Below are 23,927 nucleotides of genomic sequence, written 5' to 3' on the forward strand. Positions count from 1 at the left end.
CCAGAGTCCAATGGCGGTGTGCTTCTGGGAAAAGCCTTCCCAGAAGAGTGGAGGCTGTTATAGCAGCAAAGGGAGGACCAACTCCATATTTTTGCCCATGAGTTTGGAATGAGATGTTCACGTATCCACATACTTTATGTAGCCATTCCCTGCACTGATTGGGACTCAGGTTTCAGTAAAAGGCCTTCAGTAAAATCTAGCTGTCTCCTCTATATCCTCAGAAAAGCCAGTCACATGTCTGCGGTAATAGCACTGTGGCCACAGTAAGTTTCTCGTTTGAATCTGTCAATATTGTTGAATAACTCATACAAATACCAAATAACAGTGTTTTATATCATAAGAAAGTAAATGAGATTTGAGGAAAGAGTTGACCTCACGAGATACTAAGACAGTAATGCATTTGATCCTGAGGCTAAGTGTGTGACTTGAAAAGGTTTCCCAACAAACATAACAATGGGTAGCAAAATGAGTGGTCAGTAACAGCTCAGAAGTTGAGAGGTCAGGATCTGAAAGATTACAGTACCACACAGTGCGGCCCTTAATCTATGAAAGTATTGTTAAAATAAAGTACCCAATTGTTGATCGAAGTAAGCTATTGTGCTGTGGTATGTATCTGCCTATAGTAATGGCTATCTAGAGGGCCTCCTCATTGACGTGAGGCTCTATTCAATCCGGATCGTGGAAACTCAGTGCTAAAGCCGAATTAAAGGCAATGTTCTCCACGCTGGCGAAGACGGCGCTCACGGTGACCGCTGGATAATGTCAGCTCAATCAGAAACGACCTTGACATTTCTATGGTCGAGTCTTTAACGCTTCAGCCTTGACAGGTTGACTTGAGCCCTTAGAAATGTAAGTAAAATAACATTCTCCTCTCACTGCCATTTGACCCTTCATTGACCCCTCCAGAGCGATTGATAAGAGTGGGCTATTATTCACTGCTCTGGGCATGTTAACCTTACCCTTGATCCCAGGGCTCGAGGTCCATCTATCGATTGTTGTCAAGGAAGTGCACTGTCCTCTGTGTTGTCGTCAATACCATAATCAATTCCAATGCAGGACGTTTATGAGCCTAGTGGTACTTCCCAGTTAGTCCCTTTGGTCTTGACCATGTACAGCTCATGATCTTAATCTGATCGCTCTTTTGTTGCTGAGAATCTTCCCCCGCACAGCGGGAAATGCTAACTTATTCAAGGGCTAAAAAAGCTTCTAAAGTTGTAATTCCATTTTGAAATGTCAGACTTGATTTGCTCGAAATAAAAATGTATCATCCCCAACAAAAAATGTCTATTAATTATAATCCATATAATAATTCACTTTTCCTGTTGCTGCAAGATTTTTCTCCTGCTGTAGCAAACTGGCTCAAATGAAGATCTTACATCTGTATGCTTTCTCCATCCTCACTGCACAGAAGGGCTCTCCCCACAGTACTACATTTCTTTATTTCTGTGGCGAATAGACATGCTCTACTAAATAAAATAAAACAAATGTTTTTTTTGCCAATATTTTATTTTATTCTGCACAATTTCTCCTGACCCTCTCTGTCTCTTTCTCGGTTTGCGGGCACTCACATTTATAACGCTGTTTGTACTGATGTCTATCCCATCTCAAGCAGAGCTCTAGAGTTGTGCTCCACTCTGGCGTGATTGGCTACCCCTCCTGCTGAGATGGCCTTGGATTTCAACATATGAGGAATTACCATCAATATTAATGGCCTCTCAGTCTTTAGCACCACTAGAAGAGGGGTGTATCACTTTCCTAGGGATTCATTGAAGATGATCTAGCTAGCCCATCCATAATGGATGGATGGACATTTTACACCGCCCAGGATATTGTAGTCTCAGTATTAGCACTGATGACAGTGGTTTAACCCTTTCATAGCTGGGGAGGGGCCACTAGTATCAGCAAGTGGAAAAGAGGGACAGCATAAGCAAAATCGCATTTCCTTATAAACATTTTATTCAGTGCTTTTTCATTAGAACAACAAATAACAAACTGGAAGAAGGTTCCAGATTAAACGTGTGTCTGTGCTATGGATCATTCACTAGTAGTCTGGTACAGACTGGAACACAGGGTCCAAAACAGATAGATAATAAGAACACTAGACCTACAGTAGTACATCATGCTGCTAGTTCCCAGAGGTCCACAGTCTCCCATGCAATAATAGTGTCAATAAATAAATGCATCAAACCAAATGGTAGACATCAGCATCTATACTGAACAAAAATATAAACGCAACATCTAAAGCGTTGGTCTCGTGTTTTGTGAGCTGAAATAAAAGATCCCTGAACTGTTCCGGCACGCACAACAAAACGCTTCTTTCTCTCAAGTTTTGTGCACACGTTGGTTTTACATCCCTGTTACTGAGCCTTTCTCCTTTGCCAAGATAATCCATCCACCTGACAGATGTGGCATATCAAGAAGCTGATTAAACAGCATGCGCATTACACAGGTGCACCTTGCGCCGGGGACAATAAAAGGCCATTCTAAAATGTGCCATTTTGTCACACAACATAATGCCACAGATGCCTCAACTTTTGAGGGAGCGTGCAAGTGGCATGCTGACTGCAGGAATGTCCACCAAAGCTGTTGCCAGAGAATTGAATGTTAATTTCTCTTATGTTGTTTTGGAGAATTTGGCAGTACATCCAAATGGCCTCACATGCCCGCCCAGGAACTCTACATCCGGGTTCTTCACATGTGGGATCATCTGATCATCAGCCACCTGGACAGGTGATGAAACTGTGGGTTTGCACAAACTGTCAGAAACCGTATCAGGGAAGCTCATCTGCATGCTCGTTTGCCTCACCAGGGTCTTGACATGACTGCAGTTCGGCGTTGTAACCGAATTCAGTGGGCAACTGTTCACCTTCGATGGCCACTGGTACGCTGGAGAAGTGTGCTCTGGATGAGTCCCAGTTTTAACTTTACCGGGCAATTAACAGACAGCATGTCTGTCGTTGTGAGGCTGAGCTGTTTGCTGATGTCAACGTTGTGAACAGAGTGCCCCATGATGGAGGTGGAGTCACGGTATGGGAAGGCATAAGCTATGGACAACGAACACAATTGCATTTTAACGATGGCAGTTTGAATGCACAGAGATACTGCGACGAGATCCTAAGGCCCATTGTCGTGTCATTCATCCGCCGCCATCACCTCATGTTTCAGCATGATAATGCACAGTCCTATATCACAAAGATCTGTACACAATTCTTGGAAACTGAAAATGTCTGAGTTCTTCCAAGGCCTGCATACTTACCAGACATGTCACGCATTGAGCATGTGTGGGATGCTCTGGATCAACGTGCATGACAGTGTGTTCCAGTTCCCAACAATATTGAGCAACTTCACACAGCCATTGAAGAGGAGTGGGGCAACATTCCACAGGCCACTAACAACAGCCTGGTCAACTATATGTGAAGGAGATGTGTCACGCTGCATGAGGCAAATGGTGGTCACACCAGATACTGACAGTTTTCTTTTTAAATCCATGCCCCTACCTTTTTTTTAAAAGGTATCTATGACCAACAGATGCACATCTGTATTCCCAGTCATGTGAAATCCATAGATTAGGGCCTAATGAATTCATTTCAATTGACTGATTTCCATACATGAACTGTAACTCAGTAACATCTTTGAAATTGTTGCAGGTTGCATTTATATTTTTGTTCAGTGCATTTGGCCCCAGGGAAGACAAAAACAATGCAGGAGAATACATACAATCATTTTATCTGGATGAGCCCTCCATTTCACTAATAACCCCCACTTGATTGTACATTTAAAATAAATCGAGGATTATGTTATTATCCTTGCACATACACGAGAGCAAGCACGTAATACACATACACGTAAACAAATGACGAAACACATCTAAATACACTATGAAACTACGTTCATGGTTTGTTATGTCCCCTAGAATGGAAAAGGAGCCTACTAATGACACAAGGCTGTAAAAGGGTTGATATAAGTGGCCTATTCAAACAACAAGATCTCCCAAAACTCAAGAAGTCTCTAGTTAGGCTTCCGGATGTAATAACCGAAGATGGTCCCTATAAAAGTCCCTATAAACCACACATTGGCCGTGTCCAATTACCCCTTGTCTACTTGCGTTCGACAGAAAGTGTTATAGGGTGTCAAGTTTCGAAAATGTTATTCGCTTTAAATGCCACGATGTCATAGTCATTTCACGTTTCACGCTATTGGGGGGGGGGGAAGAGAAACATATTTTCAAACCAACGTGTGCTTGGCAACAGCTGATAATCAGATAAGGGGAAGAGTTTTGCATTCTGCATTATATGAGGCATTTTCAGTATGAGTGAGCCTAGTATGTTGAAATGTGTTACTTATTGTATACATTTTTTGCCAAACAGTATGTTGTAAATAGTATGTAGTACGATTAGTCCACAGTTTTTCCGACCTTTTTTTGTCTTCAGCAAAACCAGAGAGACAGGTTTGAGTCTTTGGTACACAGGAACAAATGAACGCAATTGGTATGGCTGGCAAGCAATGTATATGGCAAATAGTAGGACCGATGCAGAAGGCTTGCAGATATGTACACCTTTATTGGACTCAAACACCCCAAAAATAGCTTTTATTTAGGAGGCATGGAAGCGACCGATCACGGACCACATAAATACTGGCCAGTAACTCTACCTCTCAAGACCCTTGGAGAAAGAGATACATGGCTAATACGCTACATATGCGCAAGAATAATCCAAGGAAGAATATATACTCCAGACCAGCAAAATGGTTTAGGCCTTTTGTATCAAAGTTCATAGCAAATTTGACCCGCAGAAACCCATGGATTTTTTCATTGATGATGTCATAGTCTGTCACAGTGGTTTCAGTACACGCTAAGCTAAGCTAATTCCCTTGCTCTCCACCTGATCAGTTGGACGAGGATCAGTTGAGTCTGCTTACTGTACGATTGGGAGAGCCGCCCTCTGCCCGAGACGGACTCCCCACAGCTATGTGGACTGCTCGTTCTGGCTCAGTGTCTTCCCTCCTCCGTTCAGCAAGGCCGTTGCACTGCGGCTCTTGGTGGGAGTACCGCCGCCGGAGCGGGAGAACTCGGTCAGGTCATGGAGTGAGGGTTCTCTGTACATGGCAACTGGAGGAGAAAGAGGTAGAGAGGAGCTCACGTTTGGTAAAGATAAAGTCTGGTTATCTGTATTATGCACAGTGTTGGGGAGTAGTAATTACATTTTGCTCCAGCTTGGTGGTGGTTGAACCACATTCAAATCCTGGTGGTGTTTACAGGAGTTTAAATACTTTGTTTGCCATGTAGCAGTGTAGCTAACTACTGGAACTACGCATTACTTATTTTGCAGAAAGTAAATCTGGATAAAAGTAAAGCCAGAATTTCCTTTCTTTATCGGCATCGAAAGTAGTTTGGATGCTTTTTCAAAGTAACTTTAGTTTAGTAAACGATGTGTTTCATCAGGGTCGCTTTAGTGTAGCTGAACTTCTGCCGGTGTGAAGTAACCGGTAGCTTGGTAAACTATATTTCCAGAGTAGCTTCCCCAACACTTGATTATGCTTTTGACAAACATTCTTCCGTAAAACGCCAAAATAAAATATACTAGGGTGAGTCTTTCTAACGAGCCACTTCAGGGTTCCCACCAACAGACTTCCACACAGACGCACAAAGCCTCGCAGACAAAGGCCCACTTGCCTTTCAGTGGTTTAGGGATAAAGTGGGCCGCTGGTTTATTCTTCTTCACATGGTTGCCCTTCATGATGACCCCCTCTTTATTGAGGCCAAGGTACCAGGCTCTGCCTGACTGCTGCTGTCTGTAGAGCATGGAGGAGTAGGTCACGTAGTAGTTCTCAAACACCGACTCCTTGAACTTACACTCCGGGGTGAAGTGCTCCTAAAGAGGGGGACAGCGAGGAGAGAGAGACAGGAGGGGGAATGTGTGTATGTGAGAAAATAAATAAAGAGAGAGCGGAAACAGAGACGGACGGACGGACGGAGAGAGAGGAGAGAGAGAGAGAGAGAGAGAGAGAGAGAGAGAGAGAGAGAGAGAGAGAGAGAGAGAGAGAGAGAGAGAGAGAGAGAGAGAGAGAGAGAGAGAGAGAGAGAGAGAGAGAGAGAGAGAGAGAGAGAGAGAGAGAGAGAGAGAGAGAGAGAGAGAGAGAGAGAGAGAGAGAGAGAGAGAGAGAGAGAGAGAGAGAGAGAGAGAGAGAAAGCTCCACCTAGTTTCAGCCATTTCACTCTCACCTAGGCTATCCATTCATATCGAATGCCCAAAGGGGGAGTAAATGATGACAGAAGGGATGGAAACAACTAACTGGAATGAAACACTGACAGAATTGGGTTGAAAGCGGACACAGAAGACTGAGCTAAAATGCAGTTGGGACCAATTCCAGTTCTATGCTTGGGAACCTTTTACGTACAAGTCAGGATAGGCCGGCCACACAGTGCCCGGCAGCAAATCTACAATGTGAAAACCTCAGTTGTGACTGGTGAGCTGAATTGAACTCGCTTGCCATACTATGTGAATAAGCCTAGGATGGGAATCTCTGATTTTTGGAGCCACCATGAGCCATCCATCACTCTCACAGCTTGCTCAGATTGTGACTTTTAAACTGCACGCTATGAAAACACTGACTCATTCAATTGCCAGACAAAAGTCAATACTTTCATTGGTAAAGATTGATGCAAAACCACATTCTGGCACGAGATATCCAGCAGCACCAATGTTCATGGTGACACACACACACACACACACACACACACACACACACACACACACACACACACACACACACACACACACACACACACACACACACACACACACACACACACACACACACACACACACACACACACACACACACACACACACACACACACACACACACACAAATAAATAAACATAATGAATTAACCTAAAAAAAGTGTTTGAAATAACCTTACCAAAGCTGAAACAAGAACAACTTGAGAGGGTTAACATTAGCATTGCCATACTCATGTGTCTCCATGGTAACTTGCAACTCTTCCAGAAACCAGCCCTCTCAATAAGATGCAGGTTACCAATGGGGACATAACAAATGGAACCAACTTGTGTTTTCACAGCAACAAGTGATTCTTAAATAGAATTAACATGGCGGTTAAGGTGACTTTCAATGTAATCAACTAGGTCAGAAACACAGGTAATTACTATACTGTGATATACAGTGCATTCGGAAAGTATTCAGAACCCTTGACTTTTTCCACATTTTGTTACGTTACAGCCTTATTGTAAAATGTATTAAATTGCTTGTTTCCCTCATCAATCTACAGTACACACAATACCCCATAATGACAAAGCAAAAAAAAGTTTGGGACATTTTTGTAAATGTATTAAAAATAAAAAAACGAAATATCATATTTACATAAGAATTCAGAGCTTTTACTCAGTACTTTGTTGAAGCACCTTTGGCAGCGATTACATCCTCGAGTCTTCTTGGGTATGACGCTACAAGCTTGGCACATCTGTATTTGGGGAGTTTCTCCCGTTGTTCTCTGCAGATCCCCTCAAGCTCTGTCAGGTTGGATGGGGAACGTCTCTGCACAGCTATTTTCAGGTCTCTCCAGAGATGTTAGATCGGGTTCAAGTCCGGGCTCTGGCTGGGCCACTCAAGGACATTCAGAGACTTGTCCCGAAGCCACTTCTGCGTTGCCTTGGCTGTGTGTTTAGGGTTGTTGTCCTGTTGGAAGGTGAACCTTCGCCACGTTCTGAGGTCCTGAGTTCTCTGGAGCAGGTTTTCATCAAGGATCTCTCTGTACTTTGCTCCGTTCATCTTTCCCTCAATCCTGACTAGTCTCTCAGTCCCTGCGCTGAAAAACATCCCCACAGCATGATGCTGCCACCACCATGCTTCATCTTAGGGATGGTGCCAGGTTTTCTCCAGACATGACGCTTGACATTCAGGCCACATAGTTCAATCAGATCAGAGAATGTTGTTTCTCATGGTCAAAGTCCTTTAGGTGCCTTTTGACACACTCCAAGCGGGCTGTCATGTGTATTTTACTGAGGAGTGGCTTCCGTCTGGCTACTCTATCATAAAGGCCTGATTGGTGGAATGCTGCAGAGATGGTTGTCCTTCTGGGAGTTTCTCCCATCTCCACAGAGGAACTCTGTCAGAGTGACCATCGGGTTCTTGGTCACCTCCCTGACCAAGGCCCTTCTCCCCCGATTGCTCAGTTTGGCCGGACGGGTTATTATGTGTAGATTGATGAAGAAAAACATTTATTTAATCAATTTTAGAAGAAGGCTGTAAATGTAACATAATGTGGAAAAAGTCAAGGGGTCTGAATACTTTCCGAATGTGCTGTACAACCTGCGTGTCGTGGGTAGGAGACCCAATGTTGTGGTTGGGAAGGAAGGAGACTCACAGACGTATACAGGAAGCCATCGTTGTTCATGGCCAGGTAGAGTTTGGTCTGAACCCCCTGGATGGCCACAACTCGCAGCCCAACAGGAATGAGGTTGAACACAGCTGCAATGTGGAATACAAAAGAGAGAGGGTGCATATAGTATACTGTATAAGAGAAACATTATACTCAATATACAATAGTGAAAATACAGCTACAGGAAATGTTTGAGCAAAAAAAATCAAGCCAACATTTCTTCTTGAATTCGACATAACAATAATCTGAAATCGGCACGAATTAAAGGCAAAAACACGGTCAAATGCACACAGTCCTACCATGGCTGTTGTCCTCGTCCTTGGTTCCATCGATGGTTCCATCAGCTTGCATCTGAAGGTAGAAGCCTGTGCGGCTGTACAGTCTTGTCACTATCCCCTTGAGCTGGGGCTCTGTGGAGACGACAGGGCAGAATGGGAGAACGGGAGGAGAGGGAAGAGAGGAGGAGAGGAGAGATTGGACATAATGCCAAGTCTATAGTCCAACGCTACTCGTTTGCCACGGCTTCACAGTCAGTAGTAAACTTTCAGGGGGGAACCTCAGGCATCCCATAGACATCACACTATGGCACAAACCCAGACAGTGTGATGGGTACCTGGGATCGTGGTGGCCGGCCATGCAAAAAAAAGAAAGAAAATAAGCTTATTCATAGATTCAAAAACAGGTGCACGAGCTTTCTGGATACGGTGCAATGTATTTCGAATGTAACGCTTGTTTAGATGATAATTTCATGCACAACAGAAGCATGGAAGTGTGAAGGTGTTGTGCACGTATCCGATAATGACACTGAACGTATTAATGGTGTCTTTAGTGTTCGAGTGAGATAATGAATTGATGAGTGCATGGACTTGCAGGATCACCAGAGTTTGATGGAATAGGTCGTCAAATAAGGTCTTTCTTACAGTGGGGCAAAAAAGTATTTAGTCAGCCACCAATTGTGCAAGATCTTCCACTTAAAAATATGAGAGAGGCCTGTAATTTTCATCATAGGTACACTTCAACTATGACAGACAAAATTAGAAAAGAAAACCAGAAAATCACATTGTAGGATTTTTAATGAATTTATTTACAAATTATGGTGGAAAATAAGTATTTGGTCAGCTAGCAATATTTCTGGCTCTCACAGACCTGTAACTTCTTCTTTAAGAGGCTCCTCTGTCCTCCACTTGTTACCTGTATTAATGGCACCTGTTTGAACTTGTTATGAGTATAAAAGACACCTGTTCACAACCTCAAACAGTCACACTCCAAACTCCACTAAGCAGCTTGGTTTGAAGAAATCAACTGTGGGAGCAATTATTAGGAAATGGAAGACATACAAGACCACTGACAATCTCTCTCGATCTGGGGCTCCACGCAAGATCTCACCCCGTGGGGTCAAAATGATCACAAGAATGGTGAGCAAAAATCCCAGAGCCACACGGGGGGACCAAGCGAATGACCTGCAGAGAGCTGGGACCAAAGTAATAAAGCCTACCATTCGTAACACACTACGCCGCCAGGGACTCAAATCCTGCAGTGCCAGACGTGTCCCCCTGCTTAAGCCAGTACATGTCCAGGCCCGTCTGAAGTTTGCTAGAGAGCATTTGGATGATCCAGAAGAGGATTGGGAGAATGTCATATGGTCAGATGAAACCAAAATATAACTTTTTGGTAAAAACTCACCTTGTCGTGTTTGGAGGACAAAGAATGTTGAGCTGCATCCAAATAACACCATACCTACTGTGAAGCATGGTGGTGGAAACATCATGCTTTGGGGCTGTTTTTCTGCAAAGGGACCAGGACGACTTATCCGTGTAAAGGAAAGAATGAATGGGGTCATGTATCGTGAGATTTTGAGTGAAAACCTCCTTCCATCAGCAAGGGCATTGAAGATGAAACGTGGCTGGGTCTTTCAGCATGACAATGATCCCAAACACACCACCCGAGTAACGAAGGAGTGGCTTCGTAAGAAGCATTTCAAGGTCCTGGAGTGGCCTAGCCAGTCTCCAGATCTCAACCCCATAGAAAATCTTTGGAGGGAGTTGAAAGTTCATGTTGCCCAGAAACAGCCCCAAAACTTCACTGCTCTAGAGGAGATCTGCATGGAGAAATGGGCCAAAATACCAGCTACAGTGTGTGAAAACCTTGTGAAGGCTTACAGAAAACATTTGACCTCTGTCATTGCCATCAAAGGGTATATAACAAAGTATTGAGATAAACTTTTGTTATTGACCAAATACTTATTTTCCACCATAATTTGCAAATAAATTCATTAAAACTCCTACAATGTGATTTTCTGGATTTTTTTCTTCTAATTTTGTCTGTCATAGTTGAAGTGTACCTATGTTGAAAATTACAGGCATCTCTCATCTTTTTAAGTGTGAGAACTTGCACAATTGGTGGCTGACTAAATACTTTTTTGCCCCACTGTATGCAATAACATCACCATTTGGACAGAGGTGCCATTACTCCAAGGGCTTCACGCTTTAAAGTGGGATAGAAGTGGTGCTGTTGGCGTTCGTGGTGATGATCAGTGGTGTAGTGAAGGGTATACCGACTTGTTTTTCAGCGGGCATTGCGTATACTCACTTCGTAGTCCCCACGATGCGTATCAGAGTAGTGTGGTGGAGGTACGTGCCATTGTCAATGAAAAAGGCTAATTGAACAGATCAGAATGTTTATCTTAAAATGTTGGCCAACTATTATTGGTTCACATTTTAGGTGCAGCGGTAGGCCTTATGTGCAAATGTTCCGAAGTGCAATTTGCGGATAAATACTGTTCTAAAAATGCGTACTGCACGTGAGCATACATTTAGGAAAAGGGGAGATCTAAAGATGCAACAACTATCATGCTAATATGACTAGGATAAATGCCTTTGGCTGCTAGACAATGAAAGAAAGTGGTAAGAAAACCAATAGAACAGGAGAACGCATAATGAGGAAGTCTTTATAAAATACTTGCCTCCATGTTTCTATGGTGGGATTTTGGCTATAGGCTACTTTAAAGCAAGGTAAGACATGCCTCATAATACAAAGTAAAACATCCAGGTTTCAACAATTAAGGAACAGGAAAAATGTAACGATGGCGATGATAGGCCTAACCGGCTTCTGGTAGACGGAAAAGGCTTTCCCATAAACCTTCTCAATTAAATATTAAATAGCTACAAAGTAGCCTATGCCTACCTGGCAGAATGATATCATGATTATTTGCATCAATCCCATTGGCAATTTCTTTGGCAAACTCCATCTTATGTGCTACAGAAACACCACTAACCAAACAACAGTGCTAGGTGCCTGCACACTTGAATTAAAGGGTAACTACACTTAAAAATAAAAAATTCTTAGATTTTTCCCAAACCTCAAAAATGGTCTCCTGATGTGGTTTAAGGTTTGTTATCGACTTAGAACATGAAATGTTGTCTTTTTTTTCTATTAAAAAAGTGTGACTGTGAGACCAAAAACCTGAAGAAAATGGGAAAAATGCTAAACCTGTACATTTCTGACAGCCTCATTTATCTGTTTCAATAGTAGACCTACAATTAGCCTAATTGCACAGTACGGCTTGGGTTGGCCTGACTGTGAAAGACCAATATGGGATTCATCATTTTAGGTCACTGTTTCTCATAGAATTTTTCACACAGGGCACCTTTCCTTTTTCCGGGCTGACCGTTTGGGAAATGATTAGCAAAATGAAAGTATACCCACTTCTCCAGGCATCACTACACCGCTGATGATGATGATGGTTATGATAACCGTTTTGTTTTGTGTTAAGTCGAAAGATCACACCTGGTCGCCTTATTCTCTTCCGTTTCTTAGAGCCAAAGAGTTTGACGCGTGAGAACACATTCAGCTTGCTGGGTTTCTCACAGGGTCCCCTGTCCCCTGCTTTGCAATTATCCGGACTGCTTGCGCAGCGGCAGGCATTCGCCTTCTCCCGCTCCCTCGCCTGCCTCTTCTGCCGAATGAGGGAGCTGGCGATCGCCGCGGCCATAGCCAGCTTGGCGGCTTGGTGATGACAAAACGTCCCAGGAGAAAATTTGAGATCCTCCGCTCACCAAACAATGAATATTATCCAATGCAGTCTTTGTAGTATTGTTTTTAAGTCGACCAAATAATCCATGGTAGCCTTCAGGTGTGTAATAAAAGCATTATATTAGCCTACACATTTGAATTGTCAAAGCTGGAAAAGAAGATTCTGGATAGTCCAAGCAGAAAAACCTTCAGCTGTGAATCAACAGCTAGTCCCTCCAATTCATACATTTGATTTGTTGTTGATCACTGCAGCTTCTCTTGCATGCACACAATGGCTGTGATGTGTCCACTCTACGTGAGAAAAATGCAGTCCTCAAATTGTTTTTCAGTCAATGAAACAACTCTTGTCATAGTTGTGTGTGCCATTGATGCAGCAACCACAAGCAATCCTCTCCTCCGGGTTGGAGCCAATGCCACATACAGTATGGCTTATGGTAAATAGAACCTGTTAAAGCCATGAGGTATACAAATCATGTATGTTATGCTGTGAAGAGAGAGAGAGAGAGAGAGAGTCTAGCCTCATTTTGGTGCAGAGGTTCCCCTATTACCGTTCTCCTAGCAGCAGGATATTATGCTGGCTGCAAGTGCACAGGATTTTATTTGATTTAAAAATAAGAGTCCCCCTGCAAAGACACGCTATACTTTAGAAATATATATATATTTAGTACTCTAGTGCAGTACAAATGTTTTTCACAGCATTGCAACCACTTCAGAAGGCTTACACCAATACTGGTACGTTGAAAGCTATTGTGTCGACTATATTTAAAGAAATACACTTTTTATAAAATACAAATATATGTAACTGGAATTACTCAATAGAGTCTGCAAAACTTAAATTGGTCGGGGTAATGGGTTTAATACAGAGTGCTAGTGACTCCTTAATCCACCCTCTCCATACACTGTGTATGAATTACATATTGACTTCTATAGAAAAAGCGATCCGATGTGCCGAGGTAAAAAGGGGGTTGGGATTACTCAGTGGGGTCTGTAGAATCTATGTATGGTGCCATTTAATGGGGGACTGTGGTCTAAATATCCCTCTGATGTCAACAACTACAGACCAGTATCCCTTCTTTCTTTTCTCTCCAAAACTCTTGAACGTGCCGTCCTTGGTCAGCTCTCCCGCTATCTCTCTCAGAATGACCTTCTTGATCCAAATCAGTCAGGTTTCAAGACTAGTCATTCAACTGAGACTGCTCTTCTCTGTATCACGGAGGCGCTCCGCACCGCTAAAGCTAACTCTCTCTCCTCTGCTCTCATCCTTCTAGACCTATCGGCTGCCTTCGATACTGTGAACCATCAGATCCTCCTCTCCACCCTCTCCGAGTTGGGCATCTCCGGCGTGGCCCACGCTTGGATTGCGTCCTACCTGACAGGTCGCTCCTACCAGGTGGCGTGGCGAGAATCTGTCTCCTCACCATGCGCTCTCACCACTGGTGTCCCTCAGGGCTCTGTTCTAGGCCCTCTCCTATTCTCGCTATACACCAAGTCACTTGGCTCTGTCATAACCTCACATGGTCTCTCCTATCATTGCTATGCAGACGACACACAATTAATCTTCTCCTTTCCCCCTTCTGATGACCAGGTGGCGAATCGCATCTCTGCATGTCTGGCAGACATATCAGTGTGGATGACGGATCACCACCTCAAGCTGAACTTCGGCAAGACGGAGCTGCTCTTCCTCCCGGGGAAGGACTGCCCGTTCCATGATCTCGCCATCACGGTTGACAACTCCATTGTGTCCTCCTCCCAGAGCGCTAAGAACCTTGGCGTGATCCTGGACAACACCCTGTCGTTCTCAACTAACATCAAGGCGGTGGCCCGTTCCTGTAGGTTCATGCTCTACAACATCCGCAGAGTACGACCCTGCCTCACACAGGAAGCGGCACAGGTCCTAATCCAGGCACTTGTCATCTCCCGTCTGGATTACTGCAACTCGCTGTTGGCTGGGCTCCCTGCCTGTGCCATTAAACCCCTACAACTCATCCAGAACACTGCAGCCCGTCTGGTGTTCAACCTTCCCAAGTTCTCTCACGTCACCCCGCTCCTCCGCTCTCTCCACTGGCTTCCAGTTGAAGCTCGCATCCGCTACAAGACCATGGTGCTTGCCTACGGAGCTGTGAGGGGAACGGCACCTCAGTACCTCCAGGCTCTGATCAGGCCCTACACCCAAATAAGGGCACTGCGTTCATCCACCTCTGGCCTGCTCGCCTCCCTACCACTGAGGAAGTACAGTTCCCGCTCAGCCCAGTCAAAACTGTTCGCTGCTCTGGCTCCCCAATGGTGGAACAAACTCCCTCACGACGCCAGGACAGCGGAGTCAATCACCACCTTCCGGAGACACCTGAAACCCCACCTCTTTAAGGAATACCTAGGATAGGATAAAGTAATCCTTCTCACCCCCCTTAAAATATGTAGATGCACTATTGTAAAGTGGCTGTTCCACTGGATGTCATAAGGTGAATGCACCAATTTGTAAGTCGCTCTGGATAAGAGCGTCTGCTAAATGACTTAAATGTAAAATGTAATGTAAATACCCAGCAGCACTTTCTTCTCTTCCTCCTCAATGCACTGCAATTCATTGATTACGCTGCACTTGAAACACCGAAGACATTTTTGACTGTCGATTTTTTTTAAAGTAGAGTACCCGTGTTGTGAAATGTGGGTCTGAAATGTATGAGGACGACCTCTATCAACAACCCTCAGTAATTCAACTACTTAATAGGAACATTGTAGGTTAAACCGCCTTACAATGATCTGGTGCTATCCGTGGTCCTGAAGTCAATGCCGATATCCACGCAGAACTTATCAACACTCAAAAAACAAACGCACTTTGCAAACATTTTATTCAAAATGAAAATCGTGTTTATTTACAAGGTAAACGTAATGAATATCAAGCAGGCTATTAGTACACAGTATAATCACGCTTTCAGAACAGCAATGGACACAATTATTTACAAGTTACAGGCCTTTATGTGTTGCTTACCTAACAAGGTTAGCAGTATACAGTAAAGGTCTATTAAGTCTATTAACTCGTTTTCAAAAACAAAAACAGAGAGAAGATACTTTACAATCTATATTATGTTGATTGTCTATGAAGGTCAGCAAAGGCATTTTTTCTGAGTTTAAAGTGCATTACGTCAGACAATCCACAATAACAGTCGAAAGAGAAAATATTCTGAGAAGCACTGGAATTTATTTAATAAAACGTGTCAGTTAATTCCCGTTTTAACACACATTCATTCATTTCAGTCCCCCGTTTCATAACATGTTTAGGCTAAAAATGCATGGTCTAACACACTCTATGATTCGTTTCAATCACTCATTGAATAAATAAATACAATGAATGATGGGCACCGATATGGAAAATCTATATCGACATCAATTGCATTTTTCGATTCAATATTGATATGTCGGTTTGTAGAACAACACATTGCGACTGTGTTGAATGTTTCTGTATAGTCCAGGCAACTGCTTGTGGATTTCCCATTGGGCCAGGTGTGTTATGGTGGCATAAACCTATCTAAACAGTTTTAAATACAATCCAAATACCATCCACAGTTGATGGCCCATCAGCAGGCAACTAAGTATGCTAAGGAACCTGTTTCAGTTTTAGTGGAGGTTTTTAAAGAATGAGAAGCAGCCTGTGAGAAGGTCTGTTGGAGGGCGTTGCGCATGCAGGAAGAGTTATGTAAGCTTTTTTTTTACAGAACACTGAAGAATAAACCAATATCACGATACGCCTTGCTCATATCGATATCAAACAATATCGATATCGACTTATCAAAATTGGTGCCCACCACTACATTAAATAAATAACAAATGTATATTTAAATATAATTTCATTATTAAAGGGCAATTCGGACACTTTTCAACCTCACATGCAGGAAGGTAAATGAACCCCTTTACAAACATATACTGGCTTAGAAGTCTATCCTTTGTTATGGAAAATGTTCATTTTATTCACCCTGGCATTAAATGTACTGTGAATGGAGAATGTCACGGACTGTGACATTGATGTCTTCATGGCTGAATGAAAATGATGTTGAGAAGTGGTGGGCTTATATTTTGAAGGTTTCCTCATGACCATATAAAAGTGACGCCATAATTTGTGCTGCTGGCAGAATACTGGTGGTGCCACTACTCCTTTCACCTCCCTAACTCTGCGGTATGAATTGCGCAATAGACAGGAGTCTTGTCCAAATTGATTAGGAGAAACAGGTAACTGAATATAAGCATATGACAGGCATGAGACGCTGATCCAAAAACAATTCAAGAAAACGTTGTATCGTATAAATCCAGGGATATATATCGATAGCTCTGATGTCGCATATGTCCTCATCGCCAAAATAATCCGGAGAGGGAGGTGTGTCCTGTTGAGTGTTTTCTGCTAAGACTAACTTGTTTGCGGCAGATCATGCCCCATTCGGCTCCCTGTCCCCTCTCCAACGGGGATGTGGTCATGTGATATGAATCTGCATAATATACTTTCCAAAAGGTTCATTCAATCGGTGCATTCCCGAAGCGCCGAGAACATAAACCGAGATCTCATCGGTTTCCAGAAGGACTATGGTATAGGTCTTCATCCTGAGGTCAAATCTATCTAACGTCAACGCCGTGCCTGTCTTCACTCAGGTAACAACCACACCCGTCATCAGATTGAAATGCATTTCAATTTATTTGTGGTTTCGGATTTTGGCGACATATATCCTATAGGTCTTTTCAGGTCAATGAAAGTTCGAGGATCAATGAGTGGCGTCTCCTGGTTTTATTTGGATGAATAATTAAAGCATAACCAATCATATTCTTCGATTGAAATTTAATGAGATGTAATGTGAAATAAAATGTCCACGTAGGCTAGTATAACTTTGCCCTGTTATAACTTTCTTTGTATTTGGATGAATGATTTCCATAAAATTATAACCCTACTTTAAAGCCCTTTAGTTGCTTTGATTCGTGGTATAAATCTAGGTTTATGCTAGTGGCACTGTTGTTTTGATTTTCTGTTTACGTTCCTCTGGTGTTCAATTGCCTTCTCGAAGGCCCTTAACACAGATCATTTCTTCAATTGCATCACCTGCAGTTCATAGAGAATCACTCACACTTAGAATGACCTAATTCTTGCCTTCTCGTATCAACAGTAAAATAACAACCTCACCCATACCAACAACAACAGTTAAACTGTGAATAGATCAATGTTTTAACATCACATATCGCAGGAAGGCAACACAATGTCACTTCAGCAACTTGGACAGGGAGCGTCATTTATAACTTCAGGACATTGGAAAGGGAGTATCACTTATGACTTCAGTGCCTTGGACAGGGAGCGCCACTTAACTTTAGCACCTTGGACAGCGCAAACGTACACTACTATTTCTATGAAGTACCCATTCAATTATATTTGACAGGGAATGTCACTACATTAGCACCGTGAGCAAAAACGTCACAAGATCAGCACCAGGGACAGGGATGTTACCTCTGAGCACAATGGACAGGAATCGTTACTCTAAGATCAGCACCGTAGACAACACTCATACTCACAACAGGCACTCCAGGAGGGGAAAACTATGTCAACCTATTTCAACCTACAGTATGCCAACAAGAGCATTAGGCTATGTAGGCTCAGTACACTCTTAGAAAGGAAGGTGCTTTCTAGAACCTAAAGGGGTTCTGCGGCTGTCCCCATAGGATAACTATTTGAAGAACACATTTTGTTTCCAGGTAAAAACCATTTTGGTTCCACATAGAACCTTTTTGGGTTCCATGAAGAACCCTTTTCACAGAGTCTACATGGAACCCAAAAGGGTTCTACCTGGAACAAAAAATGGTTCTCCCATGGGGACAGTCGAAGAACCCTTTTGAAATCCTTTTTGCTAAGAGTGTGGGCTAGGCCTAATATTTGATTCAATTGAATGGGAAAAGTACCATACTTTTTTAGCTAAATCGGGGCCTCCTCCCCCCAAAACTCATTTTTTTGCTATTTTATTTTAAAAACATAAAGATGATTCTATATTTTAACAATAAAAGGTATTTAAGTGAGCGTACCTGATGCTGATCTCCGCAGAGGGAAAGTCATGCTTCGCCAAGGAAGAGTCCTTTGTTAATGTTTCAGCAGGACTTTTCCAAGTTTAAACCGACAATTCTCAAAGGCATTCCATCCATTAAATTTGTGCACGTGGTTGTGATAGGATATCATTATAGAGCATTAGTGGAAGGCCATTATTATTACTTTAGAAACGCTCGTTAATGATTTATCCCAATGTATCGCTGATCGGGAAAAAAACATGCATATCACTGGGCCACTGTAGCCTACGCTAATGTGCAGGAAGGTATGTGAATCCCTTTACAAACATTAAATGGCATATACTGGCTTGGACGTCTATCCTTTGTTATGGCAAATGTTCATTTTATTCACCCTGGCATTACATATACTGTAAAGTGTGAATGTTATGGACTGTGACATTGATGTCTTCATGGCTGAATTGATCTAAACATCAAATAGATCGCAGGTATCCATAACATAGACTACAACACTCCCACAACAGCCGTGGAAATAAAGGGGAAGCCAAACAATCCACCCCCCTTAAAGATGGATTCTGCACTAGGGGGGAACAGAGGCACTTTCTGCCCCACAGCAGTTGTTATTTTTTAAAATTATTTTGATGAAGCAGAGGTGGGGAGCGCTGGGGGAACGTTGCGCATCATGGCAAACCAAATGTACAGTACATACATGCTTCTGTTCTATTGCAAGTGTTCATTTTCTGGAGTAACTTCTTTGTTGTAATATCGCAAACGAACGTGGCAGTTTCACCATTAAGGATTCCAGCTTTAAAGATTTGACTCGCAACTCATTAAATCCAGAAGTAATAAGGAACTCTTATTAGACCTACAGCTCGGGACAATTATATTAACGTGCTCTTTCTTCCTGTTACGACACAGATGGTCGTCATCCTGGTGAACAGTAGGCCAACGGTTTTGCATTAGAGACATGATCAAATGAAAAAAAAAACATATTTTAATAATTAGAATGAGTCATAATGAGTGCGGGGAGTGGGCTATATAGTATATATAAACTACAATCTCTAAGCTACAGTCATATTTGCGACCCTGTCTATCATTAGGTAACTCTAATAGAAAGTCTAACTGACCACAAACATTTCCACAGTCATTGGGGGAAAACATTAAGTTAGACACAATAGCCATCTTCCCGGAAACCATTTCCATTCATTCCTACCATTAAATCTTTACCATTTAACTTCATCTCAGGGCAGGGGCGTTCTTTTCCAATCCGATTCAGATTCTTTAGTCTACAGATTGTATTTTCAAGGTAGGCTATAAGGACACCAGCATACCAGGTATGCCCTCTTATGTGCAGTATTACAAACTGGTGATAACTTATCCCCGTTGAGTTGTAACTCGTCAAACTGGAACACTCTCCAGTAGATGGAGCCAAATGAAAGTAAAATCATTTAGGAGTGAGTGGGGCTCCAGGGTCCATATTCATAAAGTGGGTCAGGATGTGAGTACTGATCTAGGATCAGCACTACTACTCTGACACACTTTATGTACAAACAAAAATGTGGTCCCAAGACATCATCACCTACTACTTCTCCCATGAAGGAAAAAAAGCATTGAATGTTTACTGTGGTGCATCCAGGCTGGGGTTAGGGGGTTCCAATGCCGGGGAAAAAGCACATCCTAATCCTGTTGAATGACATCAACATGCCATTCAAAGGACAACTGAATTCAAGCAAAGCCCAAAGATGTATATCAAAAAGACAAACCAGGTGCAAACATGACATTTTCATAGACAAACCCTCAGGGGAGATTTCTCTTCCCATTCTGATTGGCTTGCTTCAATCGACAGCAGAAGATTTTGTATTATGGCAGGGGGACTCAATAATCTCCACCTCCACAGATTGGCTAGAATCCTGCCGTAACCGAACATAATCCAGGGTCTTGCACCGTGGTTATAATATATCCTACCATAAAATGAGTTAGATTGTGCACCAACAATACACATACTGCACACACACACAGTAAGACGTGGATGTATATAACCCTTTCTCACCAGAGACAGCAGAATATCCTGCGAGTTCAAGGAAGAACACCCGTGTCCATTATATTTTTGCCCGAGCATCTTTCTTCTGGAGGTAATTGCACACCATTTGGCCTGGAAAATTGTGACTAGGCACTGCCAGTACTCCGGATGAGTGACTGTGCTGCCAAGACACATGTCGATGGGCTCCTGTCATGTGTAACCCGGTGGCGAAGGAGTTTGGACATAGGGTTTTTGGTGTAAATGGGATTTAAATGTCTTCAACAAAAGCCTTTGTGATACCTCTAGTTTGTCCATACAAAATTTGCTTTGTGTTTTTGGATAAATGATCAGTTGGCATAAATGGATACGTTGAAACGGTAATAATCAGAATCCAAAAATATATACATGTAGTTAAATTGCGGTGAGTTACATTATCTCCAGCTTCCTACACTTTAATGCTGATGATAAACTGCCAGGATAGATATGTTAGTGTCCACACATGATCAGTGGGCGGTGAGAGACAGCAGTCTTGCAGGCCTAGGGTCTGCTGTAGCTATGGGCAGAGGCAGACCTCCATCTGCCGAATAACAGTCCACAATAATGTGGCTTACGCTGTCACAATTGACAGTCACTTGTGTTCATGTCTAAAGCGTAGAACAGGGCTTTAAAGCACCAATTCATATGGGACAAAAATATATATATAAAAACATTTGTTTATTGAAGATGTTGGAGCCTGAAACACAACACAAAACACCCCTTTGACAGTCCGTCTGGAAAAATCGAGTATGGATGCTGAGCTGAAACATTACCGAAGATACCCACCTTTAGTATCCTTTAAGGAAAAAGGCAATTGAAAGTGGCATCATCTCAACTTCAAATCCTTATGTTATCAACCGTTCTGTTCCTTTATCTGCACTTTATTTAACCTCCTTAATTCACATGATTTTATAAACGTTAAATTACTTTGTGTCTACAGTCTACACTAACTTAATCCGCTGCAGAATCTAAAAATTCAAGATCCTTTGGGGTCCTTAGAAACTGGCTAAATGACCTCTAACCTTCTACCAGAGAAAGAGAGAGAGCGAGAGACAAAGAGAGAGAGATCAGAGATGTTCGGTTGTACCCTTACCAGATAACTGTTTTGATTTATCCTTACTCTGAGTAGCTACAATTACCTAGTAGCCACCTAGGCTACTATTTAGTCATTTTAGTCAAGTGAATGCTATGATTGAACCATTGTTTTTCTAATGTATGAATATGATGTCATTATGAGAGCTCCTGGTCTAAACCCTGTTAGGTCTACTCCCTGTAGAGGTCTACTCAATGAATTATATATATATACTAGATGACTATTAAGGGGCGCTGTGCTGAAGCCACCGTGCCTCCATCTTGGCACTCCCCCACAGTGTAAAAATATTTTGGAATCTAATAGAAATGCATTTATGAACGTCTACATTCTTTTTTTTTGCCACATGTATTCTATTTCAGACAACTTATTGCAAACTTAAAAATGCAAAAGGGAAAAATATATACAAATATATTTTTTTAGAGATTACTAATTTTACTGTCCCCACTACAACAAAAAAATACTTAAATACATTAACTGGGGAGTGTGTCAACATGGCCGACCGGTGGCTTCAAAGCCTCTCAATGGCCAATACATAGAATCAGCATTCCAGGGTTTATATACATCACTTGGTGTACTCCCTGTAGTGAAAGCAGTGAGAACTCGCGGTCTACTACCTCCTTTGTCTCCATGGCAATTTTATTTTCCCAGCGTCCATTGCGGCGTTTCCCGCGGAGATTCTGTTCATGACATAAATATTTGTCCAGAACGCGCACCTCGCAGTGAACCACCATAACCTCTCAGTTGACGCACTACAGTTGTCATAACAGACCGGGTGTCTGTCTCTTCTCTCCATGCACACGGTATATTCTGTTTAGCCTACACTGTTTACATTTTTATCCACTCCTTGTTATTTGCATATCGTATCGACTGTGTGTAGGTAACCTTGATAATAGTCAAAACCGTTGTGATAATATATTGATGAGGCGCACTGAATTCGTTTAGTTGAAAGATCATTAACCGACTTCATGTTAAACCCCTACATTACAGTGAAAGTGGCATAAAGCATTCATAAAGGCTATACATTCTGTCATTTAGGTAGGCTGATCACTCACCTCTGATTGCATGTTCCTTTTCCTCCTTTGTCACTTGTTTCGTCGTTTTCGCACTCATAGAGCCGTCTTGGTAAATCGCACAATGAAGCTTCAAACCAGCAGAACAACGCCACACTGGTTCTCCTTCGAATTACAAGAATATGTAAAGCAGTTTCAGATTTTTTGTTGTTGTTATCATCAGGTGGGGCTCTGTGGCACAAAAACACTAAGGATAAACTACTTGACCGTAAACTACTGGTCGTTTAGCCAGGGAGTGTGCTGACTTGATTTATTGAGAGAGGTAATATATAAAACACCATTTACCATGTGAATTCAGTGTCCAGTAAAACACGTAATCTTAATGTAATATTAAAGAAGATATTTTCAGCATTGTTGTAAACCACATAAAACAGTTCGATACTCAGACCACTCCGCCACGTTTTTGCAAGCAAAGCAAAACTGCCATAACCGAGACATACACACATTGATACAAATTATCATATTTCTAAGGTGTCAAATTGATAGCAGGTGATACAAAATGACAAGTGAACGGAGGTAGTTTACCAAGATTGAGTAACCTCCCTCCGTGTCCTTCCACAAGAACCGACAACGCATCCGCCACTCAGCCACACAGGTCCGCGCCTGCGAGACTCTGAAGAACACTATTCAGGGACTCAAGATTCCAAGGAGCCAACTTCACAATGCAAGTGTCAGGTTGTTTAAAGAGATTTCATTGAAACAAAACAGTCAAAATGAATAAAACGACATTTAAATCATCTGAAATGCATGAATTACTCCCCGTATTTTGTATTATTACTCCCAATACAGGCACTAGCCTCTTCCAAAAAGGACTTTAATAACGCGTGACAGCCTAATCATCATCATCATCGTGATCAGAATCATCATCCTCATCATCATCATCTGTCATACTTCTTCGTTTTAGGTTGTTGTGATTATAATATAATAATAATAATAATAATATAATAATAATATCACGACTACGAATGCTTATATAATCAAAAGTATTTAGTGGTAAGCCTACTTGGAACATTTTATTATCTTAGTCTTGGCTTTCTTTCCTGTCATGATCATTATGACTTTCTGAGGTCCATTTAGTTCTTATACTAACGAACTAATCAAGAGTAACTGGCTCAAAACTACAGCCTACAAGATTGAGGCCAGAGTAGATTGACTGGGGTTATTAGGCATAAGGCCAACGTACTTTTTTGGGGGGTTGGGGGGAGATCTGAGTTATTTTATTGTATTTTTGTTGACAGGACAGAGGAAATGACAGAT

The 23,927-nt window shown here is 42.3% G+C and overlaps 1 protein-coding gene across 3 annotated transcripts; it reads right to left on the bottom strand.

Annotated features, from left to right (window-relative positions):
- Positions 1 to 3,549: 3,549 nt before the first annotated feature.
- On the bottom strand, positions 3,550 to 23,459 carry LOC123993528 (fibroblast growth factor 13-like). 3 transcript variants are annotated; one of them, XM_046295795.1, is made up of 6 exons: positions 23,196 to 23,459; positions 22,653 to 22,775; positions 8,698 to 8,808; positions 8,384 to 8,487; positions 5,672 to 5,870; positions 3,550 to 5,107 (listed from the first exon to the last, which is right to left on the bottom strand). In XM_046295795.1, the coding sequence occupies exons 2-6, from the start codon at positions 22,708 to 22,710 to the stop codon at positions 4,965 to 4,967; spliced, it is 615 nt and encodes a 204-aa protein (XP_046151751.1). In that variant the 5' UTR covers positions 22,711 to 22,775; positions 23,196 to 23,459; the 3' UTR covers positions 3,550 to 4,964. The 3 variants fall into 3 exon arrangements, with proteins under 3 accessions (XP_046151751.1, XP_046151743.1, XP_046151734.1); XM_046295787.1 differs by lacking the exons at positions 22,653 to 22,775; positions 23,196 to 23,459 and adding an exon at positions 12,185 to 12,955; XM_046295778.1 differs by lacking the exons at positions 22,653 to 22,775; positions 23,196 to 23,459 and adding an exon at positions 12,104 to 12,955.
- Between the last annotated feature and the right edge of the window lie 468 nt (positions 23,460 to 23,927).

The sequence above is a fragment of the Oncorhynchus gorbuscha genome, linkage group LG02, assembly GCF_021184085.1.
Source record: "Oncorhynchus gorbuscha isolate QuinsamMale2020 ecotype Even-year linkage group LG02, OgorEven_v1.0, whole genome shotgun sequence".
NCBI lineage: Eukaryota > Metazoa > Chordata > Actinopteri > Salmoniformes > Salmonidae > Oncorhynchus > Oncorhynchus gorbuscha.